The 16,150-nt window shown below is 40.4% G+C and overlaps 1 protein-coding gene across 10 annotated transcripts in view; it reads left to right on the top strand.

The window, feature by feature from the left end:
* The window catches only part of LOC120723761 (rho guanine nucleotide exchange factor 9), a 44,800-nt gene that overhangs the window by 26,476 nt on the left and 2,174 nt on the right, over window positions 1–16,150 (top strand). For 7 of the 10 annotated variants that reach the window (XM_040015446.1, XM_040015447.1, XM_040015450.1 and 4 more), the window contains 8 exons: window positions 699–788; window positions 1,789–1,989; window positions 3,956–4,135; window positions 4,382–4,614; window positions 5,714–5,843; window positions 7,700–7,831; window positions 9,728–9,971; window positions 12,377–12,445. In XM_040015446.1, coding sequence (XP_039871380.1) covers window positions 699–788; window positions 1,789–1,989; window positions 3,956–4,135; window positions 4,382–4,614; window positions 5,714–5,843; window positions 7,700–7,831; window positions 9,728–9,971; window positions 12,377–12,445 — 1,279 coding nt within the window. Of the gene's footprint in view, window positions 1–698; window positions 789–1,788; window positions 1,990–3,955; window positions 4,136–4,381; window positions 4,615–5,713; window positions 5,844–7,699; window positions 7,832–9,727; window positions 9,972–12,376; window positions 12,469–16,150 lie in introns of all 10 variants that reach the window. The other 3 variants (XM_040015448.1, XM_040015455.1, XM_040015449.1) reach the window with 2 other exon arrangements.

Here is a 16,150-nt window from a genome sequence, read left to right on the forward strand (position 1 = left end):
CACTGAAGAGAGGAGAAAACAGCTAGCGAGGTGCCTTTATCGGATGTTCAGGGACAAGAAAACAAAGATGCTGATGAGCCCCCTTTTTTTTTTTTTTTTTTTTTTTTTTTTTAGCGTAGCATCACCTTCAACTTCTATCCTTGAAATCCAATTAAATTTACAACATCCTCGCATTACATCATGATTATGTAATAGCACCCATGTCTTAGTTCAGCTGAATCCAAAAACTGCACGCTGCCGCTGAATGCCTTTCCCTACTACTTTTACTTCTGCTTTCTGTAATTGCACTTCTCTTGGAATGGTGAAGCGTGACTGTACAGGAAGATGTATATTCATAGTTTAACTCTGCGATATGTTTTTGAAATTTCTTTGGATGAAAGCGGAAGGCTTCTCGCCTAAAGTCTTAGTCCAAGTCATATAATAATAAAAAATATTTTAATTAGACACAATTTATGATGCAAAGTAGAATATATCGTTGAACATTCCTGATATGGTTTAGTGTCTTTATGAAGGAAGGAAGAATTAGCATCTTTGCTGCAGTTGAAGGGATCCCACAGCAGAGCACCCACCCAGACACTTTCCATGGTCATTCCCACCTGTCCACCCTTCCATATTCACTCCTGAGAGGGCAGGGCAGACAGGCTGACTGACTGTCAACCAAAAAGTATCTTTCTGTTCTGTCATTCTCTCTTTCCAAGGTGGAACCCCACCCTCCTCAGCCCCAAACAAAACAGGTTTTCTATATCAACCCCATAGCAACTCCACGGTTCCAAAACACCACGTCAAAGGTGCGTTTTTTTCCCAGCTTCATCTACCCATCCAGCCTGCCCGCCCACCCGCCCGCTCCAGTCTGTCCACGCAACGTGCCCTCGACATTACCAAACATTAACGTTATCACATCATTCCTCAACGGGCTCGATAGAGAGGCAGAACTGATGAGTCAAAAGTAAAGCTAATGTGAAATGTCTCCTTAAAGGGCCATTCTAAAAAAAATTGTACAGATGTATTCATGTAGAATTAGATGGATTTTGGAAAAATTACTCATGTTTTTTTTTATAGTTCAATTATGGATCATTCTCTTCAGTACTCTATTTACTATTGACTCTGACTATTTCTCAGTCTTAATGCTGTGCTACTAATTCTCGTCTGCAGTCAGTGCTCTACCACCCGTCACTCTGCTTGTCTGTGGCGCTACATTCCTCATCTTGTGTTTGACATTCTACCCGTCGGTTCTTTGATGTTCTCTTGGCAAACTGTGTGTCATCAGGTGTTGGCTGATGGGCATCTGAAAACACGCTCACTTGGCCCTTTCTATGAGCGAGAGTGGAATACACGATGTATGTGGATCTCTATGTGTGTGCGTGAGTGTCGGTGAAATCACGAGGTGGTATTTGAGCGTATATGCATGCATATGTGTAGGGGGCAGATTTTGAGTCACACATTAAATGCCCTAAGAATATGTGCTCGGTCTCTGAGAGAGGCTTTTTTATACTCTGGAGTGTTTGGCAGTGTGTTTTTTGACATGCTGGAGAGCGACTCACTGTCTAAACTACCAGAGGACCTCTTAATGAAGCGCTGTGTTTATGTGTGGGATGTTTGGGTGTGTATGCTTTCATGTGTGACTGGTAACACATTAGGAGAGCTAATATTACTTGTTAATACTAACAATAATCATTATATATAAATATGTTGTCTAATCCTTTTTTTCCCCACCCAACCTTTAAGAAAGCTCTTTACTCATTCGAATGCATGTGGCTCTTGTGTGTGCATGAATGTATTTGTCCTCAGCTGTGGGTGAACCAGGAAGACGGTGGAGCAGAGCCAGCTGAAGGAACCAGCGAGGTACAGAACGGGCACCTGGATCCAACCAATGACTGCTTATGTCTGGGCTCACCCCTCCAAAACCGAGACCAGATGAGGGCTAACGTTATAAATGAGATTATGAGCACAGAGAGACATTATATCAAACACCTCAAGGACATCTGTGAGGTACTAAACATCGGCACACATTCATAAATCACACATCTATATACACTGCTGTTCCCGGCTTTGCTTTAATATGTCAAGTAAGAGCAGGGCAGGTTATAAACTATATGGTATGAAGCTGAATTAATTAAAAAGCAGTAGTCTTTTTGATGCTACGCATCTAGTATCTTGCATAAATTCGTAACACTCCCACATTCACACTTTTATTCCAGGCATTTTTTTTTCTTTCTCGTTTGCTAAACAGGCCAAAAATAATGCTTCTTTAGCTAAATGCAAAACCGCAATATGTCAGCTGTACACAGTGGTCCCAGCAGTCCAGACTAAATTTGTCATTATATTATGAATCATCCTGAAGTGACAAGCTAAAATTCACACCTAATAAAAATAAACAAAACCCTGGCCATTTTTATATTATTAGAATTGCAGCTCTTTAAAAATGCTCCCAAGCCAGGAATCTCAGTCTAATATATAATAAACAGGCATGTATCCTCTATAAAGTGCACACATTGTAACATTTGAATATATTAATAACTTAATTTCTAAAATATTTGGAGCTAGTACAATTTTGCCTCTATATGCTGCATCATTTGATTTAAATGTCTTTACAACATACACTACATACAGCCTGCTTTTCCCTGGCATGTGTCTGGTCTTTAAACAGTGGTATCTAACTCACTAATCTAAGTGACAATCACTGTTATTTACTGGCCACCACACTAATGATAGTGAGCACCTAAAAGAAGACGTTTTGGCACTTTGCTGTTCAGGTGTGTGCTCACACAATCCCACAATCTTCCCAGGAGTACAGGTCCCAGCATATTCCCTCCATCATCAGACTGCGTGATGCTCGTAAAACCTCCAAAAAACCCCAACGCTACATCTCAGACTCTGCAGCCCTCAGTTAGCATGTTTAAAGTTCATGACAGTGCAATCAAAGAAAGACTGAACAGGTATGGCTTGTTTGCAACGTTTGCCAGGAGAAAGCCTCTTCTCTTTAAAAAGAACATGCTTATGTTTTCATAAGCATCTGAAAAAACAACAAGACCTCTGCAACAATGTCCTTTGAACAGACAAGACCAAAGTGGAGATGTTTGGCCGTAATGCACAGCACACAGCAGTGCTCTATGCTAGAATAAACAGTTTTGAACTTAGACAATTTCCATCACATATTTTCCAATCATCTTTCCCTAAACTGCTCTATACATGTTTGTATCCCAGGTCATATCTAGGTAAGCATCTTGTTTAAGAATAGTTGCAATAAAGCGTGGATTTTACCTCTGCACGTCTTGCTAATGTAAGCAACTTTGATCTTCCAAATATTCAAGGACATGCACGGGCAAAGGATTTTCTGAGCTGAGGAACAGATTTGAACAAGCTCACTTTTAAATAATAAAAACTGAAGTTGAAGAGCTAAAAACCAGACCAAGCAATCAAAAATACAGATGTAGAATATTCTGGATTTAAAAAGCCGGTCAGTTCATTAAAGTAAGTTGCTTCGGTGTTTTAGAAAAGTTACAAAGAAGAAGAAATTTTGCACTGCTGAATTCAAAATGAGGCTAAGATTTTTTTTTATTATTTAAAAAATTATTTATTAGATGCCTCTAATGTTTTTTATGTTTCTCAGATGTTAATTCGTCACCAGTAAATGACTTGATCGTTGAAATGTCACATTTCTCAGATACAATAATGTGAAGTCCCTGTTGTGATTATGAATATTTGAACTGAGCCTGACTTCAAGAAACAAAACAAAAAGGATTAGCATGCATATTTCACAATGACAGCAGGGAGAAGTCTGGCTATCTTATATCAGATCTGTTCCCAAAGTGCCAAAGCTTCAGGGCATTTAATTAACTACAAGCAGCCATGGCACAGTTCGAGACCTGATACTCATTTTGAAAAGTGTTTGTGCTCATCTGAACAGGATCATCTGTCAAAGCCTCACTGTAGCTGTAACCGGTGTTGTTTGCAGGGCTACTTGCGCCAGTGCAGGAAGCGCGTGGACATGTTTAACGACGACCAGTTGAAGGTCATCTTTGGAAACATAGAGGACATCTACCGCTTTCAGATGGGTTTTGTCAGAGATTTGGAGAAACAGTACAACACAGAGGAGCCGCACCTCTCTGAAATCGGGCCGTGCTTTTTAGAACACGTGAGTATATTTTAGACAAACTTCGACCAAAAATGAAAGAAGAAGAAGAAGAAGAGAATAGATTTTTCTTTTATCTCGTCTCGTTATCTTGAGATAATATTTAAATTGTGGAGCTAATTAACCAGCTAACAGCATCCTAAGATAAGAAGAAATTAATGTTTTAGAAACCATAATCACTCCCCTATTTATATGATTTTTCTTTTTAATTATCCTGACGATGTCCATCTCTACTCCTTTGCACTACAGCAAGACGGTTTCTGGATTTATTCAGAATACTGTAACAACCACTTGGATGCCTGTATGGAGCTGAGCAAACTGATGAGGGATGGCAGGTACCAGCACTTCTTCGAAGCCTGTCGCCTCCTCCAGCAAATGATTGACATCGCCATAGATGGCTTCTTGCTCACGCCCGTCCAGAAAATCTGCAAATATCCACTCCAGTTGGCCGAGCTTCTTAAATACACCGCACAGGAGCACAGGTACAGTACGCCGAGGCCACGAATAACTTTTCAGCTGTTTCATTTGTTGCCCTTTCATAGAAATGCATTTGCTTCTAAAAGTGAAGTCATTACTGATGCATCATTTTGTTCCAGATGCATTGTGTTGCAATGCAGCTGTTGCAGGTGTTGGGTTTAAACCACTGAAGCGGTAATTATCCATGCATGAACTGAAGCAAATGTTGTTTTGTACTCTTTTTTTTTTTGAAGAAAACATCTCATTACGAACTCTAAGTTGTCTTGAAAATACTAAATTCCACTGTTCATATATACAGTATTCCATTCCACACACACACATATATATATATATGTGTGTGTATATATATATACATCAAATAACTTTGCTATATATATGTGTATATATATATATGTAGAGAGAGAGAGAGAGATAACAGGTTAAATATGAATTGAGGATTATTTTCTTCGGGTGTTGGCACACACACAACAATCTATGTTTTTGCAGCACAGAAGCAGAGTATGTAATCTAAACATTTGCTGATGAGCTTTCATGCATTAAACGCATATGTGCGCATCCAGATGTGCAAACTCATGCGTGCAAACCCACGGAAACATGGTGTAAGTGATTCAGCATGTCTCAGCCAGCTCCAGGTCATTCACAAACCACGCGTTCTCAGCCAGAGAGGGACAGGTGCCAGCTCTGCCAGCGAGGCCTGCCAGATCGCAGTGTTTGACTGTTAGGAGCAGTGGAGAATCTGCCAGATATAGGACTCTCTCTGTCACACAAGCACACACACACATATTATCTTCCAAAGTGAGGATTGGATCTGCAGCACATCTAAGCCAGAGGGATAAATCCAGCTCAGTTAGCAAAGACGCAGCCGGAGTTAACTGTGAATAGAGAAAGTGGCTGATTAAAATTAAATAGCAGTGTCTTTTTTCCCTTTTTTTGAGTGTGTTCCAGCAGATTTACTACTGTTACTTGAGTTTATAACCCCGCTCTTTAATAGGCTACTCTGTATCATTAACTACTACAACATTACATGCCTTTGAGTGGCCAACCACCAAGAGCTACAACACTCTTAAACACCCAAGAGTAATTATGTGTGCACTGTGTCTGTAGTGACTATCGATACGTGGCAGCAGCGCTGGCAGTAATGCGGAACGTCACCCAGCAAATCAACGAGAGGAAGAGACGGCTGGAGAATATTGACAAGATCGCCCAGTGGCAAGCCTCGGTTCTGGACTGGGAGGTATGTGTATGAATGTACCGTACTGTACTGAACAAAAGCTTAATGTTTATGTTTTTATGTTTTCCCAAATGGTGCCATTAATTCCTAAAATGTGGGGCGTAGACAGCATTTACACCCAAAGCATCTCAGACTAAAGAAAAGGGTCCATCAGCAACACCTATGCCTTTGTTTTCATTTTACCACCAGAAAGGGTCTTTGCACAAAGGGCAATAAAAAGAAATCCAGCCATGGCCAGCAGCCCATAGTAGCAATGTAAATTACATTGAATGGTTGTGATATGCTACAGTAAGCTCCCCCGCCGCTGCTTTTCCCTGTGGGCTTTTCTCTAATTTTTTCATGGCAGATTCGGGTCGAGTGAGTTTAAAATACTGAGATATTTTGGCGGCATTTTCAGACGTTTAGTGTTAACTATGAGGTGTCAAACTGGAGAAAAAATGTTAAGAACAGCGACACAGAGAGATTAAAGCGGTTAAATTGCCCGTTAACGTGCTCGAGACTGACGTGTGTGAGAAAGTGTTTGTTTGAGAAAGGGAAACAAATGAATGCAGATGATTTGATCTGCAGACTCTTTTCAAGAAACTCTGTGAATCAAGCGCAGGCCTTCCTGGGGGCAACAGTGCTGCTCGTTGATAATAATTAATTTACTCTGATGGTAGTAGTTTCACTTGCAGAAATTCACACTGCGACACACACTTACTCAGAGCATACTTTTTATTTTACCACCAACAAATACAGTAACATACAATAATAACAATAAGAATATATCATAATATATTTATGCTCTCTCTTTCATAAACAAGCAGAAGAAAATGAGCAAAAACACAAAAAATAAAATCCAAAGGTTACGTTATAGTCTCCTGCTGCATTTCAGATGTGTCCTTTGTATTTAATCTGTGTATGAGACTGGATATAAATTTAAACATTTACTTGTGCCGGTAATTTTTTTATTTCTTTGCAAAAAGTGTTAAATAATAAAGAAATAATAAACAAAATAATGTCTTTATAACTACTTCAAAGCATCCTGGTGCATTTTAGTCGACAGATGAACACCTGTTGGGAAGTTTTAGTTGTACTTACAGTAACGTAGTGGCTTGACTTGAAGTTGAGTAACATCTTTCCTCTGCTCCTTTTTCATTGTTACACATATAGTCGAGACACGGTGAAACACAGAGCAGAGGAGACTAATAAGGCAGAGACTCTCACGCTGGGCTACAAAGTAATGACTGCAGTAATGTAAATAACATAAATAAGGTAGTTTGTTTTGACTTGCTTTGCCAGCTGAACACTCTGGACCGCCATCTTATGTTTAAATGATGTGACTGTCTTAGTCTCTTTTTAAATGCCTGTAGGCCGACGAGTGCTTTTTTACTAACATACCAAAAAACAGATGAGCTAGGATTGAAACACACGCAGCAGGAAAGCGAGTGTTTAAAAACTGAAAAAGACACCTTGATTTTCAGAGCAGGACGTAACTGTGTGTTGACTGATTTCCAAAGGATTAATCCAGCAGTTTACTACTGCACTTTGCAAAGTTGGGCAGCTTGTAATAAGATTTTATTTTATTTACTAGTTGGTTTCAAGATTGGTTGGTTTCAAGCACTCCCCCGTCCTAACCTGGAGAGACATTTAGATGTTTCAGCCTGTAAAAAACGTTCTATAATTCCGATTTATCCCTGATGACATGATTATGACATTATCAGGTTTAATTTCCAAGACTTCTTTGTGAACCACAAAATATATTATGTAACTGTTTCCACAGGCTGAGTGCAACTAACGGTGATGAGTAAATAAATGTTTGCAGTAGCAGGAGTATTCTTTTCATTCGTTAACTCTTTAACTGTTGTGTTTATGTCTAGGGGGATGATATATTGGACAGGAGCTCAGAGCTCATCTACACTGGGGAGTTGTCATGGATCTATCAGCCGTATGGACGCAGCCAGCAGCGAGTCTTCTTCCTCTTTGATCACCAGCTGGTCCTCTGTAAGAAGGTAAGGCTGTGTCTCTCTTCAACGTCTTCCCTTTATTTAAAGACTTTATTGAGTGAAAACATGCTTGGAAGCTAAAATGTAGCCTCCACTCGTGTTCTTGGAAGTTGCAAGATCACATGGCTGGTGACAGAGACGCTTGAAGACAATGTGAATTCTTACAACCTGAAAACAGATTATATAATGCTGCATGAGACGCACCAGCCCTCGCTGAAGATGCGTTCAAATCCTCAGTGCCTTTCACAAAATGGAGCTTTGGTAGTTTAGGCTCTAATGCACCAAGGCTGTGCTCGCCTGTCAGACGAATGTTCACGCCTGGATTGACTCAATACACGCACAGAGATACAGACACAAATGCAGGCAGACACTTAGACACAAACACACACAGAGGCTGAAAAACTGCATCACGGACACACACGTGTGGAAGCAGAGGAACAATAGTTTTATCACTACACAGACAAACACACACACAGAACAAAAAACAAAGACTTGGAGTTATATTGTCTTTCCACGCACACACACGCCCTCCCCTGACTTGTCACATTTGAACATCTATGGCACCAGAAATGAACTCAGGTGTGTCCTCAGACCTCTCTGTGTGCCTGCTGTTCTGGTCCACTAACAAAAATCTGCTCCGAGTCATTCTACATTATAAATTCCAGTCTTTGTTTTTATTCTTGCTTATCCAGCATCCTCAGTGCTACATATGTATCGGCTCCTAAGAGCCCTCGGGATGCGTGAGGAGCACATTACATGTTGCCTGCCTTCTTTTCCTCTCATCTCTTCCTTATCAGCACAAAGATACACATTTGCCTCTGCATGCTTATTAAAAGACGCCCGATCCTTTCTTTGTACCTTCGTCGACCTCGCAGCGTAACGGGATGTTCATTTCCTCCTGAGGGAGGGGTCGCGGCGAAGAATTTTTCATGTGGCCATCTTGTTCCTGCAAATGATGAAAGTTAGAAGGGTTACAGTTATTGTGCTGTGTGCGCGCGTGGAGAGCTGAAATGCAAAGCAATAACAATGTCAGTCAATACTCATTCATTAGTTGTGTTTGTGTCTTTTGCAGTATGTGTTTTATAGCTGCTGGTGTGTTGGGCTCAGGTACTCAAAAATCATGTTGCTCAGAAATTAATAGATAGAAAGTTGAAATTTCAGAACATAAATTTTGAACCTTTAACTGAAATTTCTTCTTACTAAAAAGGACATATTCCATGACCTGACATACACCAAAAAAAGCCCTTTTCACAATTTACAACAGAATTTTCAGTTTTACACAGTAAAAAAAAAAAAAAGATATTTTCTATGAATTCACATGAGATGTATTTTTTAAATTTCAGGTTCTTTTATTTCTTTATTTCCTTTACAGTGTAAACCCAATGGGCCGTCCTGAAACATTTCTGATTTAATAAAATTTTATTTTCATGCGAAAAAACAAAGATATTGCTAAAATTAAGCTTTTTCATCTTAAGATAGCTCAGGAATTACATTTGTAGTTGAACGTCTTCATGTGCTTAGTAAATGGACATTTTTTAAAAAGTTATTAGGCACTGTTATCAGGCGTTATTAGGCACCTTCACTGATGTGGCCCATTTAATATGAAATTACACTGGATGCACCCTGTGATGTTAAATGAGTTTGAGACCCCTGCTATACAAATATTCGATTCATGGCGGTGTCATTTTACAGTCATTCGTCTGGTTTTAGTGGTGTATCTGATAATCCAGTGCCATGCGTCCTTTTTTGTGATATTAGGCAAAGAACTGAAAAATAGGGCTGTTTTCTGCAGCGTGTGAGTGAAAGGTGTCACGTAAGGCAGACTCTCGAGATACCGTGTTTGTCGGCTCCTCTAAGATTCAGCACACACACAATGACAAAAATCTATCTGCTCTTCACCAGGATCTGATACGCCGGGACATCCTGTACTATAAGGGCCGCATTGACATGGATCGCTACGAGGTGCGGGACACTATAGACGGACGTGACGAAGACTTCAACGTTAGTGTGAAGAATGCCTTTAAATTGTGCAACAAAGACAGCGAGGAGATCCACATCTTCCTGGCCAAGAAGCCAGAGGAGAAGATCCGCTGGCTCAGGGCCTTCGCCGAGGAGAGGAAGATGGTGCAGGAGGATGAGAAAATCGGTTAGTCACACACCGCTCTACACCTCCCTGTTTGAAAACTATTAGTTTTGTTCACAAAATGCTGGAACTTCAGTTTATTCTTTTGTATATTTATCACATTTACATAGATGAGATCGTCAAGCACATTTTAATATTTTACTAAGAAAACCTGAGTAAATCCCGAGTTTTTAAATGGTGATTTCATTCATTAAGGGAAAAAAGCTATGCCAGTCTACCTGGCCCTGTGTGAAAAAGTAATTACAAAGCCATTTCTAAGGCTTTGGGACTCCAGCGAACCATAGTGAGAGCTAATATTCAGAAAGCGGTGACAGTGGTGAACCTTCCCAGGAGTGACTGGCCTACCAAAATTACTCCAAGGATGGATGCATTAGCGGCTCATCCAGGAAGTCACAACAGAACCCAGAACAACATCAACAAGAACTGCAGGCCTCACTCGTCTCAGTTAAGGTCAGCATTCATGATTCAACAATAAGAAAGAGGCTCGGCAAAATGTTAAAGGCGAAAACCACTGCTGACCAAAAAGATCACAAAATCTTCTGTTGCATTTGCCAGAAACCATCTTGATGATCCATAAAACTGGGAAATATCTTCAAAAGCTGAACTTTTTGGAAAGTTTGAGCCCCATTGCATCTGGCAAGGAGCTAACAAGGACATCGTACCAACAGTCAAACATGGTGGTGGTAGTGTGATGGTCTGGAGCTGCTTTGCGATCGTGGCTCAAGAGTTGGGAGTTCGCCTTGTAATCGGAAGGTTGCCGGTTCGAGCCCCGGCTTGGACAGTCTCAGTCGTTGTGTCCTTGGGCAAGACACTTCACCCGTTGCCTACTGGTGATGGTCAGAGGGCCCGGTGGCGCCAGTGTCCGGCAGCCTCGCCTCTGTCAGTGCGCCCCAGGGTGGCTGTGGCTACAATGTAGCTTGCCATCACCAGTGTGTGAATGTGTGTGTGAATGGGTGGATGACTGGATGTGTAAAGCGCTTTGGGGTCCTTAGGGACTAGTAAAGCACTATACAAATACAGGCCATTTACCTTTGCTGCTTCAGGACCTGAATGACCTGCTGTAATTGATGAAACCATAAATTCTTCTCTCTACCAGAAAATCCTGAAGGAGAATGTCTGGCCATCAGTTCATGCCTTGAAGCTCAATAGCACTTAAGCTATGCACCAGGACAATGATTCAAAAACACACCAGCAGGTCCACTTCTGAAAACACAAAAATTAAGGTTGTGGAGTGGCCTAATCACTTCAGCCTGATTGAGATGCTTTGGCATGACCATCCATGCTTGAAACCCTTCCCTGTGGCTGGATTAAAACAATTTTGCAAAGAAGAATGGGCCAAAATTCCTCCACAGTGATGTGAAAGAGTCATTACCAGTTATTGCAAGCACGTTATTACAGTTCTTGCTGCCAAGGGTCACACGGTCAATTATTAGGTTTAGGGGGAACTACTTTTTCACACAGGGCCAGGTAGGCTTTCGATACCTTTTTCCCTTAATAGATGAAATGCTCATTTAAACACTGCATTTGGTATTTACTCTGGTTATTTTTGTCTAATATAAAAATTTCCCTGCTTATCTGAAAGATGAAAGTGTGACAAATATGCAAAAAAATAAGAAAGAAAATAAGAAAGGGGCAAATACTTTGTTGGAATTCACTGCAAAAAACATGAGCTAACATCAAAGGGACAGTTCACCCAAAAAATTACATTTTTTCTTCCTCGGCCATTTATCCATTTAGATCGTTTCAGTGCAAGTTGTCTAGTTTTAAAAATACAAGTTTTAGAACTATCTGCCTTCACTTGAATTGAATGGAGATGCAGGTAATCAAAGCTTTACAAAACAATTTTTGAAAACATTGCAGCAGCGCCCCTTCCTAGAAATCATGACCTGCATAGCCCACAATGTCTACAAACCTTGTTGTCAGCAGTTTCATGTGCGACCTGTTCTTTCCAACCAAAAGGAGCGTGGTTGTAGGTAACGTTACAGATCAGCAGATGCAGACATCAGTGTTGTTTTCTTGTCACAAGCATGAGCCTCTTGTGATGGTTACAGGGCCATTGCTGTCTGCAGGGTGATGCACCTTTTTTATCTCTGAGGTTTGTAGATTTTGAATCTGAAAGACCAAAGTGATAATTGGGCTTTTTCTCCGGCTGGCTGGGCTGTGATCAAAATGTAGCAGAAGGTGATAAACTACAAAGTGTTTTTCAGACTGGACAGGATTTTGTTTATTGCTGGGACTGAATGATGCTTCCTCTAGTTTCCACATACAGTAAAATTAGCTCTCAGGAGCTCTGTGAATTCCAAATTAAAGAAGTTTTACTGTATTTTAAAGTTATTTAAATAAAACTTTTTTAATCTGCAGACCCTGTGTGAAACTTCTCTCCAGCACATAACGCTGTTGTCTTTTAGGTTTTGAGATCTCTGAGTACCAGAAGCGACAGGCAGCCATGACAGTGAGAAAAGTGACCAAACAGAAAGGTGAGGCAACAAGAAGATATCAGGTGATTTCCCTTTTTTTTTCTTCGCTGGTGTGCTCTGTCTTCTCATCGCTGTTTACTCTTCCCTTTACCTGCTCTGTTTTTTTGCTTTCTACACCTTTTTTGACACATACTTTGTTTATGGATGGACCTAGACTAGCCTTGTAAGTCTAAGTAAGCTAGAAAAGTCACGAGCGTTCACGCGTTCTCGCTATATTACTTCAGATGTATCTCCTTTTAAGTTAAATGTCTGTCAGCCTATACATGAGACTACGTTGAAGATATAACCTGATATGAGTTGTAAAGCAGCTGTTAAGCATCAATGAAAAGACAGAGGGCTGTTTGCATGAAGTATTGAGTTTAAAGGAGGATGCCGGTGTTCATGACATGTGGGTCCTGTGTCACGCTTGCCTTGAAAGTGATTTAAAACATCACACAGAGCTTGAATTTTTCTTCTCTTACTGAGGAAAGGCCTCTTCCCACTGCACATGTTTCGCAGAAGGTGCTGAAAAACGTTTTATCACTTGTAATTCTAATGCTGAAACACTCAACACCCTGTTTTAGATTTAAACAAACTGCTTGGTTTCTGAGCCAACTACTGTTTTGTCTATTTTTATTCAATGCAGACCTTTTATTTATTTGTTTATTCGAATAGGGACTACATAGCATGAACCATGTTGCGCAGCACAGCATGAGCTAATAAGTTAATTTGCATTGCTAAGTATAGACTATAAGAACTTCAGGACTCATAACATAGCAAAGCACACACTGTAGTACAGTGAAGTGCCATATGACAGGGATCCGATTATTCGGGAACAGCAGGATTGATCCCTCTTTGAAGGAAAAGTGATCCTAATCCGGATCCAGTTTGAGTCTCCCTTATACGAAAAATCTTGAAACCTGTTTTTTTACAATTGAGGATATAGACTATATTGCCAAAAGTATTCACTCGTCTGTCTTCACACGCATATGAACCTGAGTGACATCCCGTTCTTAATCCTTGGAGTTTAATGCCGGTCCAACGTTAGCAGCTTTAACAGCTGGGAGGGCTTTCCACAAGGTTTAGAAGTGTTTATAGGAACTTTTGACCATTTTTCCAGGAGCTCATTTGTGTGGTTGGATAAAAAGGCCTCCACCCTAATTCATCCCAAAGATGTTCTGTCAAGTTGAGATCGGGACTCTGTGCAGGCCAGTCAAGTTCTTCCACACCAAACTCGCTCATGCCTGTTCACTGGTGCACAGTCATGTTGGACTACGTTAAGAGTTCCTAAGGGTTCAAGCCCAACTCCTGAAAAACAACCCCACTACACAATATCACGCCCACCAAACTTTATACATGGCACAATGCAGTCAGACATGCACTGTTCTCCTGGCAACCACCAAACCCAGACTCGTCCATCGGATTGCCAGACCAAGAAGCGTGATTTGTCTCTCCAGAGAACTGATCGAGCTCTCTAGAGTCCAGTGGTGGTGTGCTTTACACCACTGCATGTGACGCATCAGCTGCTCGACCATGGAAACCCATTCCATGAAGCAATCTACGCACTGATCTTGATCTGAAGGCTACATGAACTTTGGAGGTCTGTAGCGATTGACTCTGCAGAAAGTTGGCGACTTCTACCCACATCAACATCAAGTGACCCCGCTCTGTGATCTTACGTGGCCTACTACTTCGCTTCCACTTTGTCATAATAACACAAACAGTTAACTGTGGAATATTTAGAAGTGGGGAAATTTCACGATTGGACTTGTTGCACAGGTGGCATCCTATCATGGTACCACGGTGGAATTCACCAAGCTCCTGAGAGCGACACATTCTTTCACAAATATTTGTAAAAGCAGTCTGCATGCTTAGGTGCTGGATTTTATACACCTGTGACCATGAACGTGATTGGAACACCTTAGTTCAATGATCTGGATGGGTGAGTGAATACTTTTGGCAATATAGTGTATACAACAGTGCCTCACCAATCCTACTAGATGCTTCACATGTTGCTGATCCCAAAGCTCATACTGGAACTACAAGGGCAACCTGATTACATAATTTTTATGTATGAGTAAAAGTATTATTAGAAAATCTAATAAAATGATCAAAACTTAGCTTATTTGATTTCTTTTGTTTGATAGGGTGAGCTTCCCTACTTCCTATCCACACTTTTATATCATCACAGAGGGACTTGATTGCAGTAGATGCTGCATGTGACCGAGAGGTTTTACAATAGCTTAAATATGCAAAGCCTGCAGAGTGTAGCATTGGAATAACAGACTGGGTATTCACAGTATTCACAAAATGTAATGAGAAGAATCATCAGAATTCTTTTTTTAAGGAATGGACACACAAGCTTGCAGTGATTTTTAAAATACATGGCTTGATTTAAAGTTTTTGCATACAAAACGTGTTTTGTTCCCCAGACACAATACATATGTGTGTAAATTAGTCAAACTTATCCCATTCTTTACATACTAGCATGTGTGGAGTCACTGCAGCCTCTGCTGTTGTTACAGTAGCTACTGACAACCATGTGAGACTCACGAATCTCCTCCTTCTAAAAGTACATGTTTTGATAGTGAACGACTAAAGCATTTTGAAATCATATGATTTTTTTTGATTCATCCTATATTTATCTAAAGGATTGTTGAAATGCAAACAGTGACATCCAATTGATTTTAATGATCAGACATTATTGTCTGTCTCATGCGATTTTATAAGACAAATGCTGCAATCAGTGGGAATTGGCCATGAGAGTGGTTGTTGGTGCTTTTGGTGCAACCAGAAACAAAACAATAGCTGTTTTGGTGAACACTGAACGCTGTGATATCTCATAACATGTTCCACAGTTGGTCATGATTTATAATAAAATCTAATTTACAGATTGAAAGTGTTCTGTTTTAATGCTACATATGTGACATTAAAAATCTATGACACATGTGTGGTATCAAAAACTGCATAGAGACCTACACTTGCCACTTATCTCGGTAAAAGAAGGAAGACGTTGAAGAAGTTATTCAGAATGATAATTCTCGACAAAGCATCGGCGACAAAGCACCCACATGTCCAAACTGCCGGTATCATCCTTTACTATTTAGCCATTTTAGTGCTAGGCTAGATGTTTGTACATTTACCATTACTGATGTTCTTGCCAGTTTCACAATAAGCATGACCATCCATTAAGGTATTAATGAACTAATGACCACTGCTGGAATGTTCTCTCTGACATTAGGAACCCAGTAGATGTCTGTCAGAAGTAAATGTTGTCTGTTTCTAAGTGCTATATGTGTACATTGGCTGGCACAAGGTGAAGTACTCTCTTGAATTTCAGATTCATTTATAGATTTCATCTTGAGAAAGAGGGCCATGTTGTATGGACATGGTTTGAAAATGATAAAGGTATATGCATTAGAGTTCTCCTTAGAGCTAGCACAATAAGATGCCATGGCAACTGCTAAGCAGCATTGGGAGGTGTTGTGTCTAACGTTGGCATTGGAGCATGCGGTCACTGTCCAATCTGTTTACAAGCATTATGCTGTCTATAAACAGATAAACAGGTTCCACTAACACAAAGAGATCGAACCCTTCTAACTGCTAAAACAGCGTCTGGCCAAAAACAAAAGACACTGTTTCTCATCTTCTCATATTCTTTTCCTAAGATGCCATGGCAACTTTTGAATATTTCATCTCCAAATATTGATTGTATTTAATAATGAC

Source organism: Simochromis diagramma, unplaced genomic scaffold (genome assembly GCF_900408965.1).
Source record: "Simochromis diagramma unplaced genomic scaffold, fSimDia1.1 OVJJ01000685.1, whole genome shotgun sequence".
NCBI classification, from domain to species: domain Eukaryota; kingdom Metazoa; phylum Chordata; class Actinopteri; order Cichliformes; family Cichlidae; genus Simochromis; species Simochromis diagramma.